The sequence below is a fragment of the Electrona antarctica genome, assembly GCF_951216825.1.
Source record: "Electrona antarctica genome assembly, chromosome: 4".
Lineage (NCBI taxonomy): Eukaryota > Metazoa > Chordata > Actinopteri > Myctophiformes > Myctophidae > Electrona > Electrona antarctica.
This window is the reverse complement of record NC_136809.1, coordinates 9,664,169-9,687,493: the sequence shown is the minus strand read 5'-3', so window position 1 is coordinate 9,687,493 and position 23,325 is coordinate 9,664,169. Positions and strand designations below refer to the sequence as shown.

General features: G+C 44.8%; 1 protein-coding gene across 3 annotated transcripts in view; it reads right to left on the bottom strand.

Annotated features, from left to right (window-relative positions):
- The window catches only part of gatb (glutamyl-tRNA(Gln) amidotransferase, subunit B), a 56,315-nt gene that overhangs the window by 13,085 nt on the left and 19,905 nt on the right, over positions 1-23,325 (bottom strand). For all 3 annotated transcript variants that reach the window (XM_079500089.1, XM_079500090.1, XM_079500091.1), the window contains 7 exons: positions 22,128-22,326; positions 19,620-19,742; positions 18,910-19,023; positions 11,113-11,197; positions 8,175-8,219; positions 5,444-5,636; positions 2,500-2,633 (listed from right to left, as the gene is read on the bottom strand). In XM_079500089.1, the coding sequence (XP_079356215.1) occupies positions 2,500-2,633; positions 5,444-5,636; positions 8,175-8,219; positions 11,113-11,197; positions 18,910-19,023; positions 19,620-19,742; positions 22,128-22,326 (893 nt within the window). The remainder of the gene's footprint in view (positions 1-2,499; positions 2,634-5,443; positions 5,637-8,174; positions 8,220-11,112; positions 11,198-18,909; positions 19,024-19,619; positions 19,743-22,127; positions 22,327-23,325) is intronic.

Genomic DNA, 23,325 nt, shown 5'->3' with positions numbered 1-23,325 from the left:
CAGTCAGTAGAGCTTTCGCATTTGGACTACAAGGTCATGGATTCAAATCCCGGGCACGGCCAACTGTGTCTGAGTAGCACGGCTTGGGTGCGGTGAGTCATGCGATAAGTGCTGGTAGGTGTTACCCGAGTGGAATAGTAAGAGAGTGGCGACACACTTTGATCTCGCCGCAAAGCGGGTGCGTATGGGATATAGTTCCAAACATTGGAACTATCCCATTGAGATAGAATGAGCTTTTCCGCATTCAATTGTTACAATGGGAGTCAAAACTAGTGTTGCCACTCTCATACTATTCCACTGGAGATGTTACGCTCCACCTCAGGGGTCTAGTGCATTGAAACAGGGATAATCTCACGCTTTCTGGTTGATGCCGACAATAAGCCACTCTGACCTATTACTAACTTATTACACATTCAGTAATGTTAAACATTCCAACATGTTGTGAGCTTGTAAATCTGCTACCGTTTGCCCCAGAATAGGGTTCATGTGGTTTGGTGGTTAATACAGGCAAAAGGAATGACATTCAGGGTGAATCATTGCCTCCTGCTTTCTGATCGGTTTACTTCTTTTAAGTCGAACCATTTTGAACACAGAAAACCAGGCACTTTTGCCGTGACAAGAGGAAGTGTCGATACTGCGACAGAAGTTGCCGTTTTTCCTCTACTCAACTCTTTTCCAGCATCTTCTCCTTCCCCTCAAAGATGCATGATGCATCCATAATGTTGTTTACACATGGCGAAGGCTTCAGCCACTGCTGTCTGGAACGAGAGATAAACTGAAGCTCAAGGCATCAGTCTGTCTTCACTGAGTCTTATAAAATTACTTCTTCATTCCGTTTGTTCAATTCTTTGGACTTCTGTCCAGCCACTGCTGAGTTGGGCCTGGCTGCTTTATGCGATGCTGTGGGACTTTATTTTTTAAAGACCTGGAAACTCATTTTCTGCATGATCACATAGCTATTGGTCCTGCAGAGAGCAGGGCTTTTCAACAGAGTTTCATTAGTCCTCGGACAACCATTTCAATTCTCAAATGATTCTGTCCTAGGGACACTACTATCAAACGTTGCGTTGGCTTAATTTTAATTAAGCTCTTTAACCCTAGAATGCCTATTCTGGGCATGTCAAAATAGGTGAACAGTTAAGCAAAAATAGGTGAATGTAGCCGATCTACAAGCTCACGACAGGGCGCAGTGCGATGCATTGTGATCTTGTATAAAAAAAACAATGAAAAAAACCATAAGATGAATTATAGTTGGTCTTTGTCGGGCTAAAGTAGTAGATGAGATAGATAGATAGATAGAATTTCTGTGGTCTGGGTTTTCTGGCTCAAACAAGTGCTCTGATTTGCTTGTGGACTGTGATGTAAGAGTCCACAAATCCCATATATGACATAACAATTTGCCAGCAGATCACTGTCGAGGGATTTTGCCTGTTTTCAGTGCAGCTCAAAAGGCTTCTGAACACACAGAGAAAACCCCGACCACAGAAAATCCACTGAATGTTCAACGTTCAGGTTGTGTGGGTGTAATTGAGGTCATGAAAACCTAAAAGGAAAAACTTAAAAAATCAAAAAAGAATCTAAATGAATGTCACGAAACCTTTAAAAAACATTAAAAAAGGGAGGCTTCTGCCCGACAGCAACGATATGGAGATTATAGAGGTTTGTGCCTGACAGAAACAACATCATTGATGTTGAGAGGAGCTGGCTGTGTGATATTTGGCATCACAGTACATCTACAGCGTACGCTTGACAGATACGTAATAACGGAATGGATGCCGGGGTGGAAGGGACGGCTTGGATGAGCTCTGCTGTCTGTGGGAGGCCTCTGTGTCTGGATCAGATATACTGTACCTACAGTAGATAGGAATCAGGATCAGATATACCTACAGTAGATAGGAATCTCCCTACAGTAGATAGGAATCTCCCTGCATGGTCTTTGAAGAAAGAAACGCTCCCCACTATTTATTCTTCCCAACAGCAGGGGGAAAATATATCTTTATCAAGACTTTAAAGAGGAGCTGAGAAGGCTTCATTATGTGTATTGCGTGCGTATACAAATGTAGTAGAATTTGAGAAATATAGACATTGTGAAGACAATTTCACAAGAAATGGTTTGATGCTTATAAAAGATTTCAGTGTGGAGTTTGCATGTTCCCTGCGTGTCCCCTAGGGTAGGTAGTGGTACCCTCACAAAAAAAGCATGTGGTAATCTTGGTCTCTATACTGCCTCCCCCTGGCTCAAGAATATCAGATATACAAGCTCACGCACAGCTGCTAATTTTGATCATTTTTTTAAAACTTCTTGAAGGTGTAGAGAACTACTGATTTAGAAGGCATTTGTAGAACCGGCTTGGGTCTTAATAGTTTAAGATGTTAATGTCATCTCACAAGTGTAGTACCGGTAATACAAATGTTTGAGTGAGTGAGTGGGTGAGTGAGTGCACGCGCGTGCGTGCGTGCGTGCGTGCGTGCGTGCGTGCGTGCGTGCGTGTGTCTGACCTCTGGCTGCCGCTCAGGTCGTGCTGTTTGAGGAGACTCAGCAGCTCATTGGTTACCAGGCCAACCACCTTCCTTGGCGCCCTACTGGTCTGCTTGACAACCGCCTCAAAGTAGTCCATCAGCCCGTCTTCATTCTGGGGCACAACACACCATCATCATCATCATCAATATCATCATCAATTTACAATTTAGGCATTTAGCAGACGCTCTTCATCCAGAGCGATTTACAGTAAGCAGGAACAACACATGGTAATACATCAAATACATAGAAATAGACATCAAGAATCATAAGCAAGCCAAGAGCCTAATATTTGTAGATTAGGTCAGTGAGTGAACCAATAAGATCCACCACCGTGTTTTCGCCAGCACCCGCCCCTCTGGACCACAAATCACACAGGCTGGGCCAGGCTATTCCATCAGTGACACATACAGCGGCAGCGGTGGCCGAACGGTTTGCGGAGCGGTCTTGATACCGGAAGGTCGCCAGTTCGAATCCCCGGACCGGCACGTTAAAATTACCACCGCTGAAGTGCCCTTGAGCAAGGCATTGAACCCCAACCATGAAATGTTCTATGAGCAGGGCGTGGCTGTAAACAAGCATCTCGAGCTTAGTCCACTTACCCTGGGTAAACAAAGAACTTTTCTTTGCTTTTTACAGCGCCTTGCAAAAAGTATTCACACCATTTCTAGGATTTGCGAAATTACAGAATGTAGCTTGTTTATGATTAGTAATTGATTCAAAGCTCATGTTGAATATTTCCAAGGTCAGCAGACTGTGGCCCACATTAATTAATTTAAGTACCCCAAGTGACGGTAACGAGCTAAGTGACCTCTGTCTGAGTCCAATGACAATAAGTGTTAAGTATCTCAAGTCTTCTTAGGCAGGTAGTGAAATAAATAAAGTATGGAATATAGAATAAAATATATAAGTAGGTGTACAGATTATTGCAAGGTGAATTGAGGAGTTGGAGTATGTGGAGTTTAAGATAGGATATTCCAACTTGCAGGGTTGGAGTCAGGCCAGTGTAGTGTAGATAACACACGGCATACAGTCATTCAAAAAAATAATAATAATCGAATCGGTTCTAAAATTTGAATTTGGTCAGAATTCACAAAATAAACTATGTTCTATCAATTACACACCCTAAAGCCTTGAATTCATGGAGATTTTGTCGCATTCCTGAGCCAAGAATTTGATGACCAGATCAATAGACTCAGTAGGAGACTCTTTGAGTCTCTGCCAGTCATCAAATTATTGGCTCAGAAATGTGATAAAAACCAGAAAATGTCCATGAATTCAAGGATTCACAAGGTGTGTAATTGATAGAAAATAAGTCATTTTAAGGGTGAACTACTCCTTTAAGACAGTAATCACTGTGACACAAACGTGCGCACGCACACACGCACGCACAGACGCACGCACGCATGCACAGACGCACGCACGCACACAATGGCAAATCACCTCTCAGAGCAAAAATCCTCAGGGTCCATTTGGTTCCATTTGTTCACTCTCTGACTGAAATGAACAATGGGGGATTTAACAGTGCTCTCTTGGTCTCTCGTTCTCACTCTGTGTGCCTTTCATTGTCAGCCTCCCTCTCTCTTTTGCTCCCTTTCGGTTAATATTAAAAAATATTGCAAAATAGCAGAAAGGCAAAACGTTTCGAGCTTGTGGATTTCTGTTACTTTCGGTGCTTTTTGTTGTGACGCTGTAGTAAGTTTGATCAAGTAGGGAGCGTTAAACACAGAAACGTTAGAATATGGTGATAAGAGTTTGTATTGTATGTTTGTTTTTGTATTCTTTTTTTTCTCCTTTATTTACCCAGGGTAATAGCTGAGCACAAATGCTCATTTTCAGCAACGCCCTGCACATAGAAACACACAGACAGACACACACATTAAAACCTGGGAGCTTACCAGTACAACCACAGTCTTATACTGTTGGCCACTAAGGCAGCTCCACTGGAGCAGTTGGGGGTTCAGTGCCTTGCTCAAGGGCACTTCAGCGGTGTTGGGTGAGTGATGACCAATCATCTCCTGACCCAGATTTTTCCTGCCCGTCCGGGGAATCGAACCCGGCAACCTTTCGGCAACAAGGGCGCTCCTCTAACCCTTAGGCCACCTTACTGTATTGTATTAACTTTTTCGTCTCGTTTTTGTTTCATTTGTTGTATACAGTTGGATGCCATCGATATTGTCCTTTCTTTTTGCTGAGGTTTGCGTGATCTGCGCAAAAGGACAGTTAACCCATTTTGGGCGGGAACCCCTTTTGGTGTTTTAAACATTATGTTATAATTTAGCTATTGAAAAATAGCAGATCTACAAGCTCATAGCGCGCCACCGAGTGGCGCGCTACGAGCTTGTAGGTCTGCTATTTTTGAAAAATCGTGAAAATATTTATTTCAGAAAACTGGAGGATTTAGAAGGATTTTTTTTAAATGTTGAGGTCAGGCCTAAATGGGTCAAATGATAAGGGACAATATCGGTGGCACCCAACTGTATATGTGTACGTCTGATTCTTGTATTTACCCAATATTTTTCGTTCATCTCCTATTTCTCTGTGTAAAATTTGAAATAAGGAATAAACATGGAGTCATTCGTTTTCAGTAAAGCAATGTCCTGCTGCCTCCTGCATTATGTGCAAATTCAAAACCGGTGCTACGCAGGGCTGTCGAGTGATATCTAACGAGCACTTCCAAACTGCAACACTTAGAAAAAGAGTGGATTTTTATGAAACAAACACTTTGAGGATAGAAAGAGAATAATTCAAGCTTTTCGCACAGCTGCAATGTTGGTGAGTTTGTGACATTGTGTAATACAATCAGACTTTTCTGTTTGGATGAATGGGCTGCCAATGGGAAGTTGCACCTAGGTAGCACCTTGCCATTAACTTATATGGTAAGATGGCCGCGGTCTGCATATGGAGAATAAGAGGTTTAATCACCAGCAGGGTGAAGCCGTGCTCAGGCAGGATGCCGTAGGTGTGCAGCAGCCGGTCCCTCTGGACGCTGGGCAGCTCGGGCAGACACTGGCGGAGACGCTCCACCAGCACGGCCTGGCTGGGCGCCACGCCGCTGGGCAGAGACGCCTCGTCATCGTACAGCGTCAGTGGAGGGAGGTTGGGCTCCGGCATGAACCTGGAGGGACAATGTACAATTATTTAGGCATTTAGCTCTTAATCCATTCTGGGCGGGTTACATCAAATACATCAAAATCAAGAATCATAACTAAGCTAAGAACATCGATCTAACAATAGAATATCTGTACAATGAAACTATGAGTATACACTATAGAATGCTATGTTACATATAATGCTATCTAAATGAGTTTAGCCGTTGCATACGCCTGTAAGGTCATCGAGGCTAGGGCAAGTGCCACAGGCTAAGATGGAGTCTGAAGAGGTGGGTTTTTAGACTACGGTGGAAGATTGGGAGAGGGGGAGGAGGGAAAATAAGAATTTCATTGATTGAATACTTTGTTAGTCAGAAATGTGAAGGGCACGAGGGTACAGTCAGACATTAAGGGCTCCATTTTCGTCACCGCTAAAGCCCTTATCCCTAAACTTCTTTGCCTTGTTTTACTATTTTGCAAAACATTTTTGAATAGTTAAAATGGCCAGTCTACAAGCTCACAACGTGTCAATGTAGATTGGCTAGTTGAACTATTCAAAAATGTTTTTCAAAATAGTAAAAAAAAAAGGCAAAGAAGTTTAGGGATAAGGGGTTTAGCGGTGACGAAAATGGAGCCCTAAGTCTTAAAGGATGACACAAAAAAAGTGCTTGTGGTCCTGTATACAATTCATCAACAGCATATATAAATAACACAATAATCAACAGATACAAAACACTACAGGCTCTATTTTCGTCCATGCTAAACTCCTTATCCCTAAACTACTTTGCCTTTTTTTACGATTTTGAAAAACATTTTTGGATACAGTTAAAATAGCCAATCTACAAGCTCACAACGTGACTTTAACTTTTTGTGTTTTTTCTTAAATTAACACTCTACTTCAGGGGTGGGCAACTTTGACGATGGAGAGGGCCATTATATTTCCACATTCACTCCCTAGGGCCATAAAAATAGCTGATCTACAAGCTCAAAACGCGTCGCGCTGCGACGCGTTTTGAGCTTGTAGATCTGCCATTTTTCCTATATTCGAATTGAAATCTTGAATATTTTTTTTGCTTTTTAAAAAAAATTGGAATCCTGAAAATTAACATTTTTATGTCATTTGAAATGCCTTTAATTGTACGTGTGTTGAGCATTGAGCTACTAATTTAGACTGAAGTAATTAAAGCGGGTCATGTTTGCATGTTGTGGAATTGTAACAGCTGAAACCAATATTATATCAGTATTCTGACATTAACCTGAGGGGCCACATTAAGTGAAGGTGGGGGCCGCATGTGGCCCCCGGGCCGCCAGTTGCCCACCCCTGCTCTACTTGATCATACTACGGTCGATCTACAGTAAAAGCACATGCAGCAAATGTGTAGACTGGAACCCCTACTAAATTGCACGGCCGTAAACATGCATGCATGCACACATCTACAGTATTTTATGACAATGCAAGATAGACCCTATATATGACTGAGCAGGTGATAACACCAGCCCGTGAGCCCGATAATGAAGTCTTCTCTTGGTGCCGTTACTAGTGCTACAGTAAGACAGTCACTGATTTGGATTCAATGGAGCATTTCCAGTTCACGTTTGATTGCGGTCACGGTTCGCTAGCTTCACTTCATATTCATCGATTATATGTACTACCCCCATAACACTATAGCATTACATGAATTATTGAATCAGGGTCGATAATACATCTTATATTCCCTATCATTAAAGGGATCGTGACATTAAACAAAACGTTTTTGTAATCTTATTTTAATTATTTTTTGGTTTTCTGAGCTCAATTGCACCAAAAACAACTGAGCTTTTAACATTCAGTAGATTTTCTGGCTCCAACAAGTGCTCTGATTTGCCTGTGGACTGTGATGTAAGAGTCCACAAATCCCATATATGACATAACAATTTGCCAGCAGATGACACTGCTGAGGCCTGTTTGCCTGTTTTCATTGCAGCTCAAAAGGTTTCAGAACACACGGAGAAAACCCCAGACCACCGAAAATCCACTGGATGTTCAAAGTTCAGGTTGTGTGGGTATAATTAAGGTCATACAACCTAAAACAAAAAATAAAAATAAATGAAAATCAATGTGATAAAACCTTTAAGGACAAACACAACATTTGACTGTCTAACAACAGATGGGAGATGGTGTGGGAAGTCGTTTATAGACAAATCCAATTACTCCAACAGATCGAGGAATCTGTGGAAGACTTCGGGAGGCTTGTAAGAAGATGACTTTGTTAACTTCCTGCTGATGGGAAGAAATCGTCTCTGTCAGGCGGAAACCTCATATGTCCAAAACTCATACTTTTCAGGATTCAAATTCAAAAACAGCAAAAGTAGCGGATCTACAAGCTTAGTTATAACACGGCACTTTGCTCCTTTTGTGTTGTTTTGTATGATCAAGTAGGGCAAAAGACACATGGAGATAAGAGGTTTCTGCCCGACAGCAACAAAATGCAAAGTGGAACCTTTTTTCTCCAAAGCATTGGAGTACACATGTATGTACTGTAACTGGAGTACACATGTATGTACTGTACAAATACAACTCTCACCTGTAGTCCTGAAGTCCCTCCTTGTCTCTCATGGGGATGGTCTGGCTGCAAGACAATATACAGTTTATTATGAGGACGTATCCTTGATATTTCCTTTTTTATTGTACTGTACTGTACTGTACTGTACTGTACTGTACTGTACTGTACTGTACTTTGTAACCTGTTTTGTAAAAGAAAGCACTGTACAAATAAACATCATTAGTTGGTACATGATTATTTCCTGTACATTATGCAGTGATGCAAATAGCCTGCATCCTACATCCTTAAGACTCACTAGATTGAGAAAGTACGCAATCATAAAACTGTACAGAACCCCAAGAGGGGTTCCCGTCCAGAAGGGCTAAAACACCAAACGGGGTTCCCGCCCCAAGTAAAACAAGTGAGTACTTTTTCTGCCACTGACAGACAGTCACAACCATAGATATATATAAACTCTAGATGGCTCAAGGCGGAGTTTCTGACGTCGTTCACCCGGCGGCCATCTTACTTCGGGGCTACAGTACAGTATGTTCAATGGCAGCTCAAGCAGAAACAGTCATAACAAACGGGTTTACAAACGGGTTGGTTTATTACAAACGTTGTCAACGTGGCTATGATTCGGGACGAATCAAACCAAACCAAACCGTTTGAAAATCGGTTGAAAATTGAGCAAGTTGTGGTTATTTAAGAGTACATGCCCCATAGACACAATGTTATGTGGCCCCGAGGTAAGATGGCCGCCTCCATTGGCCAGAGCGCGGGTGAGCCATCTAGCTTTCTTATATACTGTATATCTATGGTCACAGCACTGCCACCATGCTTGTCTGGCTCCCCAGGGACAGCCAGGCAGAGACACCACTGCCACCATGCATGTCTGGCTCCCCAGGGACAGCCAGGCATAGACACCACTGCCACCATGCATGTCTGGCTCCCCAGGGACAGCCAGGCAGAGACACCACTGCCACCATGCATGTCTGGCTCCCCAGGGACAGCCAGGCAGAGACACCACTGCCACCATGCATGTCTGGCTCCCCAGGGACAGCCAGGCAGAGACACCACTGCCACCATGCATGCCTGGCTCCCCAGGGACAGCCAGGCAGAGACACCACTGCCACCATGCATGTCTGGCTCCCCAGGGACAGCCAGGCAGAGACACCACTGCCACCATGCATGTCTGGCTCCCCAGGGACAGCCAGGCATAGACACCACTGCCACCATGCATGTCTGGCTCCCCAGGGACAGCCAGGCAGAGACACCACTGCCACCATGCATGTCTGGCTCCCCAGGGACAGCCAGGCAGAGACACCACTGCCACCATGCATGTCTGGCTCCCCAGGGACAGCCAGGCAGAGACACCACTGCCACCATGCATGTCTGGCTCCCCAGGGACAGCCAGGCAGAGACACCACTGCCACCATGCATGCCTGGCTCCCCAGGGACAGCCAGGCAGAGACACCACTGCCACCATGCATGTCTGGCTCCCCAGGGACAGCCAGGCAGAGACACCACTGCCACCATGCATGCCTGGCTCCCCAGGGACAGCCAGGCAGAGACACCACTGCCACCACTGCCACCTTCTCTAGCAGTGTCACCAGGTGCCTCAGGCACAAGGCCTCATGGGAAGGCAGAGAGAGTGTTGATTGATGGAGGACATTGTTGGTGATTTTATGAAATAAAATGTGTTTTTTTTAACCTCTAACCCAAAAAAAACCCAAACCTAAACTCTAAATGCCTAATTCACAACCCCAGTCAGAATCTGTTCCTACTCAAGGACCAGGAAAATGGTCTTCACAATGTCCACTTCAACGATACGCGAGGGGACATTTGGCCCTCACACTTATAATACAAGTACAAGTACACACACACACACGCACACGCACGTATGACAACGCCAGCATCCAAATGGCCATATTCATCATAATTACCGAGATGGCTGGTCCCTGTGCCTGGCATGGGAATAAACTAAAGCTGCTAATAGTGCATGCCAGGCAGCCGTCCCAGGCAGAGACAGGCTGTTGGGCCGGGGAAGGAACCACGACTGGCTTTGATGTCAGGTTTTAATTATGCCACACTCTTGATCCGACTTTTGTCTCTTGAGCTTTTCAGCGGTTTAATCTTGTTTCGTGTCGTTTTGTTTTTTGTTTTGAAGGATTTTCGACAAATGTCGACCTCCATTTGTTTTGTTTATGTAATGTTTCCTATGCAATGTTTATCTGGTAGACATGAAAAGGGTTTATTGTCGTGTCAACAACAGTGTGTAGGCAGTGGTGGGAAGAAACTACCGGTATGAGCATTTACTTAACAACCCGAACGCCTGGGGTTATTTAATCCATGAAATCAGAGCGCCCGGCGATTTATAGCAGCGGAGCACTTTTAGCGACGGACCGGATGTTATCCCGGATGTGGGTACGGTACGAACATGTACGTAGATGGCAGAAAAATAATTAAGTACATTTTTACGGTATTTTACTTGAGTATTTACTTTTACTTTACTCCACTACATCTCAGAGGCAAATATTGTACTTTTACGCAAATATTGTACTTTTTATTATTATTACAAAACATACAGTATATACATTTCGGCCATTTGAAAATAGCCGATCTACAAGCTCACAATTTGTCGCATCACGACACATTGTGAGCTCGTAGATCTGCCGTTTTCAAAAGACATTTGTACATTAGAAAACTTGAAATGGGACTTTTCGATGCCAATACTTTTCTACTTTCACTTGTAACAGAGTAGTACTACATTGCAGTATTGATACTTTTACTTAACCCATTTTGGGCGGGAACCCCTTTTGGTGTTAGCATTATGTTATGCTTTAGCTATTGAAAAATAGCAGATATACAAGCTCATAGCGCGCCACCGAGTGGCGCTGGGGTTAAGTAAAAAATGGGTTAAGTAAAACATTTTGAGTACTTTTTCCACCACTAGGTGTAGGTTCTCTCATTCTCTTACCCAGATTTGGAGTCGAAGGCTCGGGTCTCGTTCAGAACTGTGCCTCCACTCTGGAGGATCCCCATCTGTCTCTGGATCTCGTAGTCTGTTGACACACAGATAAAGTCACGCTTGCATAGTGAATAAATAGCATATATGGCATTGGTTCTCAAAGTGGGGGTCCTTGGGGGAGTTCCAGGGGGTCCTCACCAAGAGGCCAGTGAGGCTCTTCAACGTTGAAGCACTGGGCCCTAGTGGTAAGAGGAGGGACTACAGGCGGAGCTTCGCGCCAGATCAGTCTCTATCCTTCTTTATACTCTATGGTCCTCACTCCTCAGCAATCTACGTTGGCTTTTAAAAAATAGCAAACTATAAAAATGGTTCAAATACTTGTGAGGGCAGATCCACAAGGTCGCAGCACATCACATTTCGAATATATTTTTTTAACACAAATCTTCTATTCTGGGGGTCCCTGGCACAAAATATTCTCAGATGGGGTAAACAAAAGGGCAGTGAAATAATGCCTGATTGATACGTTGCCAACGTGTTGCGCTGGCCCGCTGGGACACATCGTGAGCTTGTAGATCGGCTATTTTCAGAGCGTGACACGCACGCTTATCCAGGCATAAAATGACTCGTCTTAGTTCTACTGGATCTCTTCTCCACTATAGTCACTCCCTAGACTAGTTTTTGTTTGTTGGCGAAAATGTAAATATATTTAGTTGTAGTCATCATAGCTTCGTTTTTATCTAGTTTTCATCCGTTTCAGTCAACAAAATTGACACTGCTGCAACGCAAAATGTCCACCAGCACTTCTGTACTGTACTACAAACAGTCTTCTGTGGTGCATGTCTAACATCTGCTGTGACACGCTGGCACACCGCAAGCCTCTGACTGGCTGCCGCCTGCCGCTGGCTGTTTAACGCTGTGATAAATGATGCTTTCATCTCCGACTCTTAACCCATTCTGAACGGGAACCCCTTTTTGGTGTTTTAAGCATTATGTTATACTTTAGCTATAAAGTACAAGCTCGTAGCGCTAGTGCCGCGCTACGAGCTTGTAGATCTGCTTTTTTTTTTTTCGTGAAAATGTGGCGCAAATCTTTTAATATATATTTCTTCACAGCGAACATTTTTAACTCAAATATTTGCTTCTGGGGGGTCCCTACCTGGAACTAGATATTTTCAGATGTGGCCAAATACAGATCATTCTGGGCTTCCTTGACATGGAAAATGTTTGAGAACCACTGACATAGAATAGGATTTTCTGAAAACTGTCATGATTTAGACAGTAGCTTTAAGCAACTAGTCGACTATTCAACTAGTCGACTAGTAAATCCACTAGTCGACCTTGCTGGTACTAGTTGACTAGAATGCTAGATTATAGTCACCAATGTACACTGTTTTTTTTTAAGTTTTATAATAGTCAACTTGTCGACTAGTAAACTAGGCAACTAGTCAACTAGTAAAAATCACTAGAAGTGAAAGCCCTAGATTTAGAAGACATTTGTAGAATAGAAACGTAGGTCTAAATGGGTTAAATACCGTTTCGACAGCACGCCAGCTCTTCGACTTTGACAGAACATCGTCAATAAGTAATGCGAACGAAGCATCGTGACTGTCAGAGCAGGCTTTAAAACTAAACGCACTTCTGTTGAACCTGAATGTGCCGTAAAAACTAAAAAGCCAATTTTGGGGGGGAATAGTTGCCAGGCCCCGGAATGGAACTCTGCAAAGGGTCACGCACGAGGAGGCCCCGGAATGGAACTCTGCAAAGGGTCACGCACGAGGAGTCAGGCCCCGGAATGGAACTCTGTAAAGGGTCACGCACGAGGAGTGTTGACAGCAAATCCATGCAGTATCTGTACCGAAAGGTAGTTCAGCGGGAGCAGCGTTCTGTCTGAATTATGGATGAATTATGTCCCTAATCGTAACTCCTCGCCTCACCTCGCCGGTTACTGTCAAAACTAACTGACCTCCCTTTATAAAGCCTTTCCTTCTCGGAAAGACAACAAGGTCTAATTCAAAGAATGTCACAAAGTTAAAAAAAATTAATTAAAAAAACATAGTTTATACAAAAGTCTAACATTTTTGCTTGACTTCACTTCGGTGTAATGGCTGGAAGACGATTCAAATAGACCCAGACAGAGTATAGTATGTGTGTGTGTGTGTGTGTGTGTCTCTTTGGCTGTGCCAGCGTGTCTTATCTAAGTTATCTTTGACTCCCCCAGTTTGACTCGTAGCTCACGCATAATTACCCATCAGCCTGTGGGTCTTCCTGTAGGTCATAATTACCCATCAGCCTGGTTTCCCAGTGAGAACGTCAAACATGGCCGACTGCGTTGCGTGCCTGTCTCTTGATCCCTGCCTTGTGTGTTCACTCAACCAGCTTAAGACCCAATGGGTTGGAACACTGTTCAATACTCACTCCCTGACCTCATACACACATATCAAACGCGTTTCTGTCTGTGTTTGATGGCCGCCTCAATGCTTTTTCCAATGGAAGTCACATGGTTTGACCAAACAATTTGTTTGATGGCTGTGTTCTGCCCATCAAACAAAAATATGTGTATGAGGCCCCTAAATCACTGCCACACTTCGCGCGCGCACACAAGATCTCAGTATGGGATAGCAGATCTACAAGCTCACAAGCTGAGCCAATGCATATAGGGTTTAAGTTGTTAAACTAACTTTTATGCTATTAACTAATTTTGCTGGGGACCCCCTGGAACCCCCTCAAGGACCCCTGGGGGTCCCCGGATCCTGATTTTTAGAACTGCAGAATATTGAGTTGAGTCTCGAACTGGCGCTATATTTTTTCACAGTGACAAAAGCATGGACAGAGAGTGGCGCTGGCTGATGACGTATCAGCAACAACGTGGCTACGCAACAGGTGACGTTATGAAATACGAGTCAACAGCCTGCTGGCCAGACTGAGTACTAGCGAGTGTCAAATCAAATTCACAGGAACGCAGCGAAGCAGGCTGGAACCCAGGCTAGAATTAATTTGGTTTTCTGGCAACGAAACCTCACAACACACCGAACTGAACTGCAATTTTTGATCACCTGAAATCACTCAAGTGGGCTCTTCTTGTACTGCATATTTGTGTATGGCAAAGGTCAGTATTATGATGGAAGGTATTTAACCCATTTTGACCTGAGATCAGATTCTAAAAATGTCTTCTACATCCTGACAGTTTTCTGAAAAAGCTATGTTTCTATGTCAGTGGTTCTTCGATTTTTCAAAAAATAGCAGACCTACAAGCTCGTAGCGCGCCACTCGGTGGCGTGCTATGAGCTTGTAGATCTGCTATTTTTCAATAGCTAAAGCATAACATAATGCTAACACCAAAAGGGGTTCCCACCCAAAATGGGTTAAAGTTTTGCACCACGCATATTAGTTATAATAGTTATACAAGTTATAATATGTCTGTAAGTATGTACGTTCTTAGGCAGCACTAATGTCCGACTTGCAACTTCAACACATTGATTGAATATAACGAACGACTCCATCCTCGCCAACGCACAATTGTGAAACAGATTGCACTCATTGGATTTCTATCTGGTTATCCCATTTTGGGCGGGAACCCCTTTTGGTGTTAGCATCATGTTATGCTTTAGCTATTGAAAAATATCAGATCTACAAGCTCATAGCGCGCCACCGAGTGGCACGCTATGAGCTTGTAGATCTGCTATTTTTGAAAAATCGAAGAACGACTGACATAGAAACGTAGCTCAAAATGGTTTAAGCTAACATTTACAGTATGAAGGAGTCCCACAGGAGGAGCGAGACGGGCCTGACCCTGATCATCTGATGCAAGAGGCTGTAATAGTATAACCCAGAACAGCTTTATGTAAATAGAGCCAAACCGTTCCCCACTACATGACATGCCACGTCCCCCGTGTGATGCAAGAGGATCCACCCACTCTTCAAGAGGATCCACCCACTCTTCAAGAGGATCCACCCACTCTTCAAGAGGATCCACCCACTCTTCAAGAGGATCCGCCCACTCTTCAAGAGGATCCACCCACTCTTCAAGAGGATCCACCCACTCTTCAAGAGGATCCACCCACTCTTCAAGAGGATCCACCCACTCTTCAAGAGGATCCACCCACTCTTCAAGAGGATCCGCCCACTCTTCAAGAGGATCCGCCCACTCTTCAAGAGGATCCACCCACTCTTCAAGAGGATCCACCCACTCTTCAAGAGGATCCACCCACTCTTCAAGAGGATCCGCCCACTCTTCAAGAGGATCCGCCCACTCTTCAAGAGGATCCACCCACTCTTCAAGAGGATCCACCCACTCTTCAAGAGGATCCACCCACTCTTCAAGAGGATCCACCCACTCTTCAAGAGGATCCACCCACTCTTCAAGAGGATCCACCCACTCTTCAAGAGGATCCGCCCACTCTTCAAGAGGATCCACCCACTCTTCAAGAGGATCCGCCCACTCTTCAAGAGGATCCACCCACTCTTCCACCACCATTAGATGAAGTACATTATCAACTAGATGATTCGTTGAGACTGAATAAATTACGTATTACATTACGAATGGGTTTTTTAAATACAGGTTATAAAAAAATAATGACAGCGCAGGCCAAATGTTTAACCCATTTTGACCCGGGATCAGATTCTAAAAATGTCTTTTAGTTTTAGTTCTTCGATTTTTCAAAAATAGCAGACCTACAAGCCCGTAGCGCGCCACTCGGTGGCGCGCTATGAGCTTGTAGATCTGCTATTTTTCAATAGCTAAAGCATAACGTAATGCTAACACCAAAAGGGGTTCCCGCCCAAAATGGGTTAAAGTTTTGCACCACCCATATTAGTTATTATAATATGTCTGTAAGTATGTACGTTCTTAGGCAGCACTAATGTCCGACTTGCAACTTCAACACATTGATTGAATATAACGAACGACTCCATCCTCGCCAACGCACAATTGTGAAACAGATTGCACTCATTGGATTTCCATCTGGTTATGCTAACATTTACATTATGAAGTAGTCCCCCAGGAGGAGCGAGACGGGCCTGACCCTGATAATGTGATGCAAGAGGCTGTAATAGTATAACCCAGAACAGCTTTATGTAAATAGAGCCAGACCGTTCCCCACTACATTACACGCCACGTCCCCCGTGTGATGCAAGAGGATCCACCCACTCTTCAAGAGGATCCACCCACTCTTCAAGAGGATCCACCCACTCTTCAAGAGGATCCACCCACTCTTCAAGAGGATCCACCCACTCTTCAAGGGGATCCACCCACTCTTCAAGAGGATCCACCCACTCTTCAAGAGGATCCACCCACTCTTCAAGAGGATCCACCCACTCTTCAAGAGGATCCACCCACTCTTCAAGAGGATCCACCCACTCTTCAAGAGGATCCACCCACTCTTCAAGAGGATCCACCCACTCTTCAAGAGGATCCACCCACTCTTCAAGAGGATCCACCCACTCTTCAAGAGGATCCACCCACTCTTCAAGAGGATCCACCCACTCTTCAAGAGGATCCACCCACTCTTCAAGAGGATCCGCCCACTCTTCAAGAGGATCCACCCACTCTTCAAGAGGATCCACCCACTCTTCAAGAGGATCCACCCACTCTTCAAGAGGATCCACCCACTCTTCAAGAGGATCCACCCACTCTTCAAGAGGATCCACCCACTCTTCAAGAGGATCCACCCACTCTTCAAGAGGATCCACCCACTCTTCAAGAGGATCCACCCACTCTTCAAGAGGATCCACCCACTCTTCAAGAGGATCCACCCACTCTTCAAGAGGATCCACCCACTCTTCAAGAGGATCCACCCACTCTTCAAGAGGATCCACCCACTCTTCAAGAGGATCCACCCACTCTTCAAGAGGATCCACCCACTCTTCAAGAGGATCCACCCACTCTTCAAGAGGATCCACCCACTCTTCAAGAGGATCCACCCACTCTTCAAGAGGATCCACCCACTCTTCAAGAGGATCCACCCACTCTTCAAGAGGATCCACCCACTCTTCAAGAGGATCCACCCACTCTTCAAGAGGATCCGCCCACTCTTCAAGAGGATCCACCCACTCTTCAAGAGGATCCACCCACTCTTCAAGAGGATCCACCCACTCTTCAAGAGGATCCACCCACTCTTCAAGAGGATCCACCCACTCTTCAAGAGGATCCACCCACTCTTCAAGAGGATCCACCCACTCTTCAAGAGGATCCACCCACTCTTCAAGAGGATCCACCCACTCTTCAAGAGGATCCACCCACTCTTCAAGAGGATCCACCCACTCTTCAAGAGGATCCACCCACTCTTCAAGAGGATCCACCCACTCTTCAAGAGGATCCACCCACTCTTCCACCACCATTAGATGAAGTACATCATCAACTAGATGATTCGTTGAGACTGAATAAATTACGTATTACATTACGAAATAGTTTTTTTAAATACAGGTTATAAAAAAATAATGACAGCGCAGGCCAAATGTTTTTAACCCATTTTGACATCGAGATCAGATTCTAAAAATGTCTTTTAGTTTTAGTTCTTCGAATTTTCAAAAACAGCAGACCTACAAGCTCGTACCACCGAGTGGCGTGCTATGAGCTTGTAGATCTGCTATTTTTCAATAGCTAAAGCATAACATAATGCTAACACCAAAATGGGTTCCCGACCAAAATTAAAAGTTAAAGTCAATGCATACGATATATACATTTCTAGATTGTGAACCAGAAAACTTGCAAGCTGTAAATAGTCATATTGATGTCATGTTAACACCCAGAACGCCCGGGGGTATCTGGAACCATTACATCAGGGCGCCCAGCGATTTGCAGCTTCAGAGCCTATTTCAAGGTTGCTCCCCCCCATTTTGGAAGTAGCTAGATGTAGCCAATACACCCCCGAGGGGATCCGATCGACAACAACGGAAAGTATGATTACTTCTAACGCGACAAGCGACGGGACCGCAATGGGCCGTCGAAAACACAACCTTTGGTTAGAATTGGAAGCATTGATTTAGATCAAGAGTTATTCACGTTTTAAGATTTTTTCCTCCCATCCACTAAAATGGAGGGGGACCACTTTAGATGAGGTCCCAAACGGAAATGACATCGAATGTTGCTCAATCGATGCTACCAGCCGGTAGACCGGTGCGCTCTGTTATATGATATGATTAAAGACGGAACTTTTGATTAATCTCTGTCCTGGACTCGGAGCGGGATTATTTGATAGGACAGAGACCTCCGTTTTTGCTGCTCGGAGTGTAAAGTGATGGTTGGGGCCGCATGTGGCCCCCGGGCCGCCAGCTGCCCATGTATGCTCTAGTCTAGGACACTGATCTATGGCTCTGAGTCTGAACCCATGGTCTCTAGAACACTGACCTATGGATCTGAGTCTGAACCCATGGTCTCTAGAACACTGACCTATGGCTCTGAGTCTGAACCCATGGTCTCTAGAACACTGACCTATGGCTCTGAGTCTGAACCCATGGTCTCTAGAACACTGACCTATGGCTCTGAGTCTGAACCCATGGTCTCTAGAACACTGACCTATAGCTCTGAGTCTGAACCCATGGTCTCTAGAACACTGACCTATGGCTCTGAGTCTGAACCCATGTCTCTAGAACACTGACCTATGGCTCTGAGTCTGAACCCATGGTCTCTAGAACACTGACCTATGGCTCTGAGTCTGAACCCATGGTCTCTAGAACACTGACCTATGGCTCTGAGTCTGAACCCATGGTCTCTAGAACACTGACCTATGGCTCTGAGTCTGAACCCATGGTCTCTAGAACACTGACCTATGGCTCTGAGTCTGAACCCATGGTCTCTAGAACACTGACCTATGGCTTTGGCCAGGAAGCGGGCACTGTTGATGTTCTTCACCTCCGTCCTGGTGCCAAGGGGTTCTCCTGGACTGTGGATGGACACGTTGGCATCCACTCTGAGCTGTCCCTCTGAGGAGCATAGAGGAGGACGTAGTGTATGAGAGGAAGACATCGCCCAATTCCAATACCCAAAATCTATCTCGGCCACTCGCGACGCTCATACACACTCTGTCACTCGTTGCGGTGAAATTGGTGACCTGCCAAAAATATGTGACCATCTTGTGACTTCTTTAAATATGTGCCCGAAATACCACTAGTTTGAGCTCTGCTAATAAACAAACTGCTGTGATTTACGTTCCCTACACATTAGCACTGTTTCATAAACAATTAGAACAATACAGTATTTAGAATTATGGTGTTTTGTAGCCATACATACAGTCAACAAGTTGAAGAAATTGCGCTAGCCCCTCCTATATACAGATTTAATGTAACAAAACAAACAATGAAGGGAAAATGTACGTCATCTTGTTCCTAACACAAACATTAAATGCCATTAACAATAAAGATAATTTATTCATTGCTTGTGACTAAGTAATACCTACATTGGATCCATTGGAACACGTTATTGAGAGAGAGAGAGAGAGAGAGAGAGAGAGAGAGAGAGAGAGAGAGAGAGAGAGAGAGAGAGAGAGAGAGAGAGAGAGAGAGAGAGAGAGTCCTCCTACCAGACATGTTGCCCTGACAGGTGCCCAGAGCCTGCAGGATGAGCTGCAGCTCTCTGACAGCGGCTGCAGCCTCCTCCCCACAGCTCATATCTGGCTCCATCACCAGCTCCATCAGTCCCACTCCTGACACACGCACGCACACACACACACACACACACGTGTGCGCGCGCACACACAAACACACAATTATCTGTTTGTATCTGTTGTACAACGTTGTTTCGTATGATGTGATTCTGGATGTGACAATAATGTGTGTGACAAAAACTGTTATGCTGATAATATACTGTACATAGGGACCTATGTATGAATGGGTTAAGTAAGGGCTGATGGGGATTTGGGGATCCATAATAAAGTGAAGTAAAGGTGCAGGGAAGATGGTGTCCAGTGAGATTCCTTTATATGCGAGTATCCTCAGAGGCGTGTTGTCTAGACTCCAGTCTAGACCACTGGTTCTCATTCCTTTAGTATCCTCAGAGGCGTGTTGTCTAGACTCCAGTCTAGACCACTGGTTCTCATTCCTTTAGTATCCTCAGAGGCGTGTTGTCTAGACTCCAGTCTAGACCACTGGTTCTCATACGTTTTCATGAAAATGTTTGTGCCAAACATTCTTGTGGAGCTACTGCATATTGACTAACTTTATCGAATGGTCCAATTAACGGTTTAACTGCTCGTGGCGGAACGTTCTGTCAGAAGGAATCCAACCAGCAACTGCTTCTGGCATAATGTTCCGTCTGATAAGCGTTATTATTGATATCAAACCGGATCGCTGATTTTTTTTTTTTTTGGCTTGGCCTTTCCTTCTTGAGCGATCCTAGACCGGATTGCACAACCGTGCTGCAGTCCACCTCCCATCATACAGGCTGACTAAAAAGCTGAATAACTCGAAATCTAACGGAGCTCTCCATGGTTTGGATAAAATGCGCGATGTTCGGAGGTCTTTGCTGATTATCCGGTGGTTTAGATGGAAACATTGGCGCTTTCTAGAGCAAGGATGGCTTCATTTTAGCTCGCTAGCATTGACGCTATTTATGTAGCATTAAAGATGGACGCTCCAGACAGGATGTCAGTCCAGTGTGTGCTGCATTGAAATAGGCTTGGCAGTCTGCGGTTGGCTCTGCGTCAAGCAGGAGGCAGTATATGGGTTAACAAACGGTCTAGACTGTCCGTCGCACACGCACGCGCACGCACACGCGCGCGCGCACACGCACACGCACACGCACACGCACACGGACACGCACACACACACACACACACACACACACACACACACACACACACACACACACACACACACACACACACACACACACACACACACACACACACACACACACCTAAGTGAACTGAGCCATGCAGTATTTTCATGGGTTCTTGATTTGTTTCCATTTGTTCCGGCTCGGTTTCAGATAAGGTTCTGAGAAGCCAATTTGGGCCCTGCTCAGGAGGTGGTACTAATCCTAAGCTCTGGGAACCCAAAATCAGGGGATTCCAGAACTTATGATATACTTTTAAAACATTTTCAAAACTAGCAGATATAGCTGATCTACAAGCGCGTTCTGTCAGCCTGTGGCAGTTTTCAAGTCAGCCTGCATTATATTTTGGAATATTGGCCTTGGGAACATGATCTATTGGAGGCCCTCAAGTGAAGTCAGTGAAGTCCCGCTTTAACGGTGAGAATTAATTAACGGTGGACCCCGCCACCGGCGCCACGTCCCACCGCATCCACCCGAACATATATAGCCGATTAAAAGCCCAGGTCCTGCCTGGGCCGTGGCTCAGTGGTCCAGGCACCCTGGCTGGTAATCCAGTCTGGCAGTGTGCCGCGGGTTCGACTCCCGATCCCGACGGCCTTTACTGCACGTCTTCCCCCCATCTCTCTCCCCATTTCCTGTCAGCCTACTGTCTGTCCCTCCATAAAAAATATAAAATAAAGGCGAAAGCCACAAAAAAAAAAACATTTAAAAGCCGAGGTCCAAGGCCCAAGATCCATATAAATCCGCTGAGTCTCTGTCTCTGTAGTGTTTCTCTGTTATTCTCAGTCAGAATTTCACCCACCTTTTTTACTTGTAAAACTGTGATGTGACAAATAAAGATGATTCTGATTCTGGGTGAAATGATTGGTGTTAACACATTGAGAGCCCACGCAAAACTGCCCAAAATCACTTTCACCTAGAAAATCCATTCACATTTTTTATAATTCAGCTGACTGTGGAGACACATGCTGGAACTTTTTACTTTGAAATGTTTTATAGTTTGAGGTTTTTAATTTAAACGCCAAATGCATTCTCAATGGCGAAAACACAAACTTTGGCACCACGTATACAAAAAAAAAATCATTGTTTTGATTTTTTTGATTTTTTTTAATAAAATAAAATAAAATAAATAAATATATATATATATATATATATTTTTTTTTTAAGACGTCCACAGACGTCTTGGGCTATGCACGTGCGGTAATACCAAGGACGTCCACAGACGTCTTGGGCACAAAATGTGTTAAGAGTATACCTGCTCGGTTCAGGTCGATGAGAGTCTGGCTGCGCTGGTCATCGTGCAGGCTCTTGCCGCTGTCCTGCTCCAGCTGGATCTGCTTGATGCGGACAGACTTGGTGACCACCTGGCTCCTCTTCTTGCCTCCCAGGTGGCTGTAGGTCAGCGAGCCGTCCACGGCGATGGGCCGACGCTGCTGGGTGATCTGGTAGCCGGCCTGGAGGTCGCAGAGAGACACCAGAACAGGGGTTTTTGACATACTGGCTGGGAAGATGAGGTTCTTTGAACATATCCTCGTTGTCGGGCAGAAACCTCTTACCTCCGTATTCTAACCTTTTGTGTTTTCGAGGGGCGCTAGCCCCCTCCTATGCCCCGCTTTCTGGGTTTGTGTGAACACAAACATTGGCTTGTGATTGGCTGATCACCCCATAGCCATGATTTGATTGGCTGAGCAAAGTACATATTGAAGATATGTGAGATAAGTGAGGGCAGAAAAGTGAAGACGCGAAAAGTGATTGGCCGGAATGACATTTGTGAATGATTTGATTGGTTGAGCAATGTGGAATGTGATGTATGATGATGTATGATGATAAGACTCGCCCCTCACTTTACAGGGTTGTGATTTTTTTTCGTAAATGAATGTCCTACTTGATCATACTACACTACAGCGTCACACATAAAGCATCAAACATAGCAGATCCACAAGCTCAAAACGCGGTGCGAACTGCAAAGAGACACGTTTTGAGGTTGTAGATGTGCTACATTTGCTATTTTTTGAGTGGTGCAAACCACTCCAATAACCAGCTTTGTCTGTACCCGTGTACCCAGGGCCGCTTTAAGGGTAGTGCGAGTGGTGCGGCCGCACAGTGCCTCGCGTTGCAGCGCGACGCGTTGTGAGCTTGTAGATCGGCCGCGCGACCGCGCAACGCAGTCGAATTATACACTGAAGTATGTATTAATTAATTAATTAATTCAAAAAAATCGCGCGCGCGTTACATTGTTCCCCCAAAACATATCGCACAGGGCCTCGCATTTCTCCCAGACGCCTCTGCGTGTACCTGTACGTGTACCCGTGTACCTGTACCCGGGTACCTGTGTACCAGGTGTGTACCTGTACGTGGGGCCATGTACAGGTGAGCATGGTTGCTATGGTTAGTGTGTGACGTCACTGCACCACTCAGTTCACACGGGTGTGATTTTAATCCTGAAAAGTAAC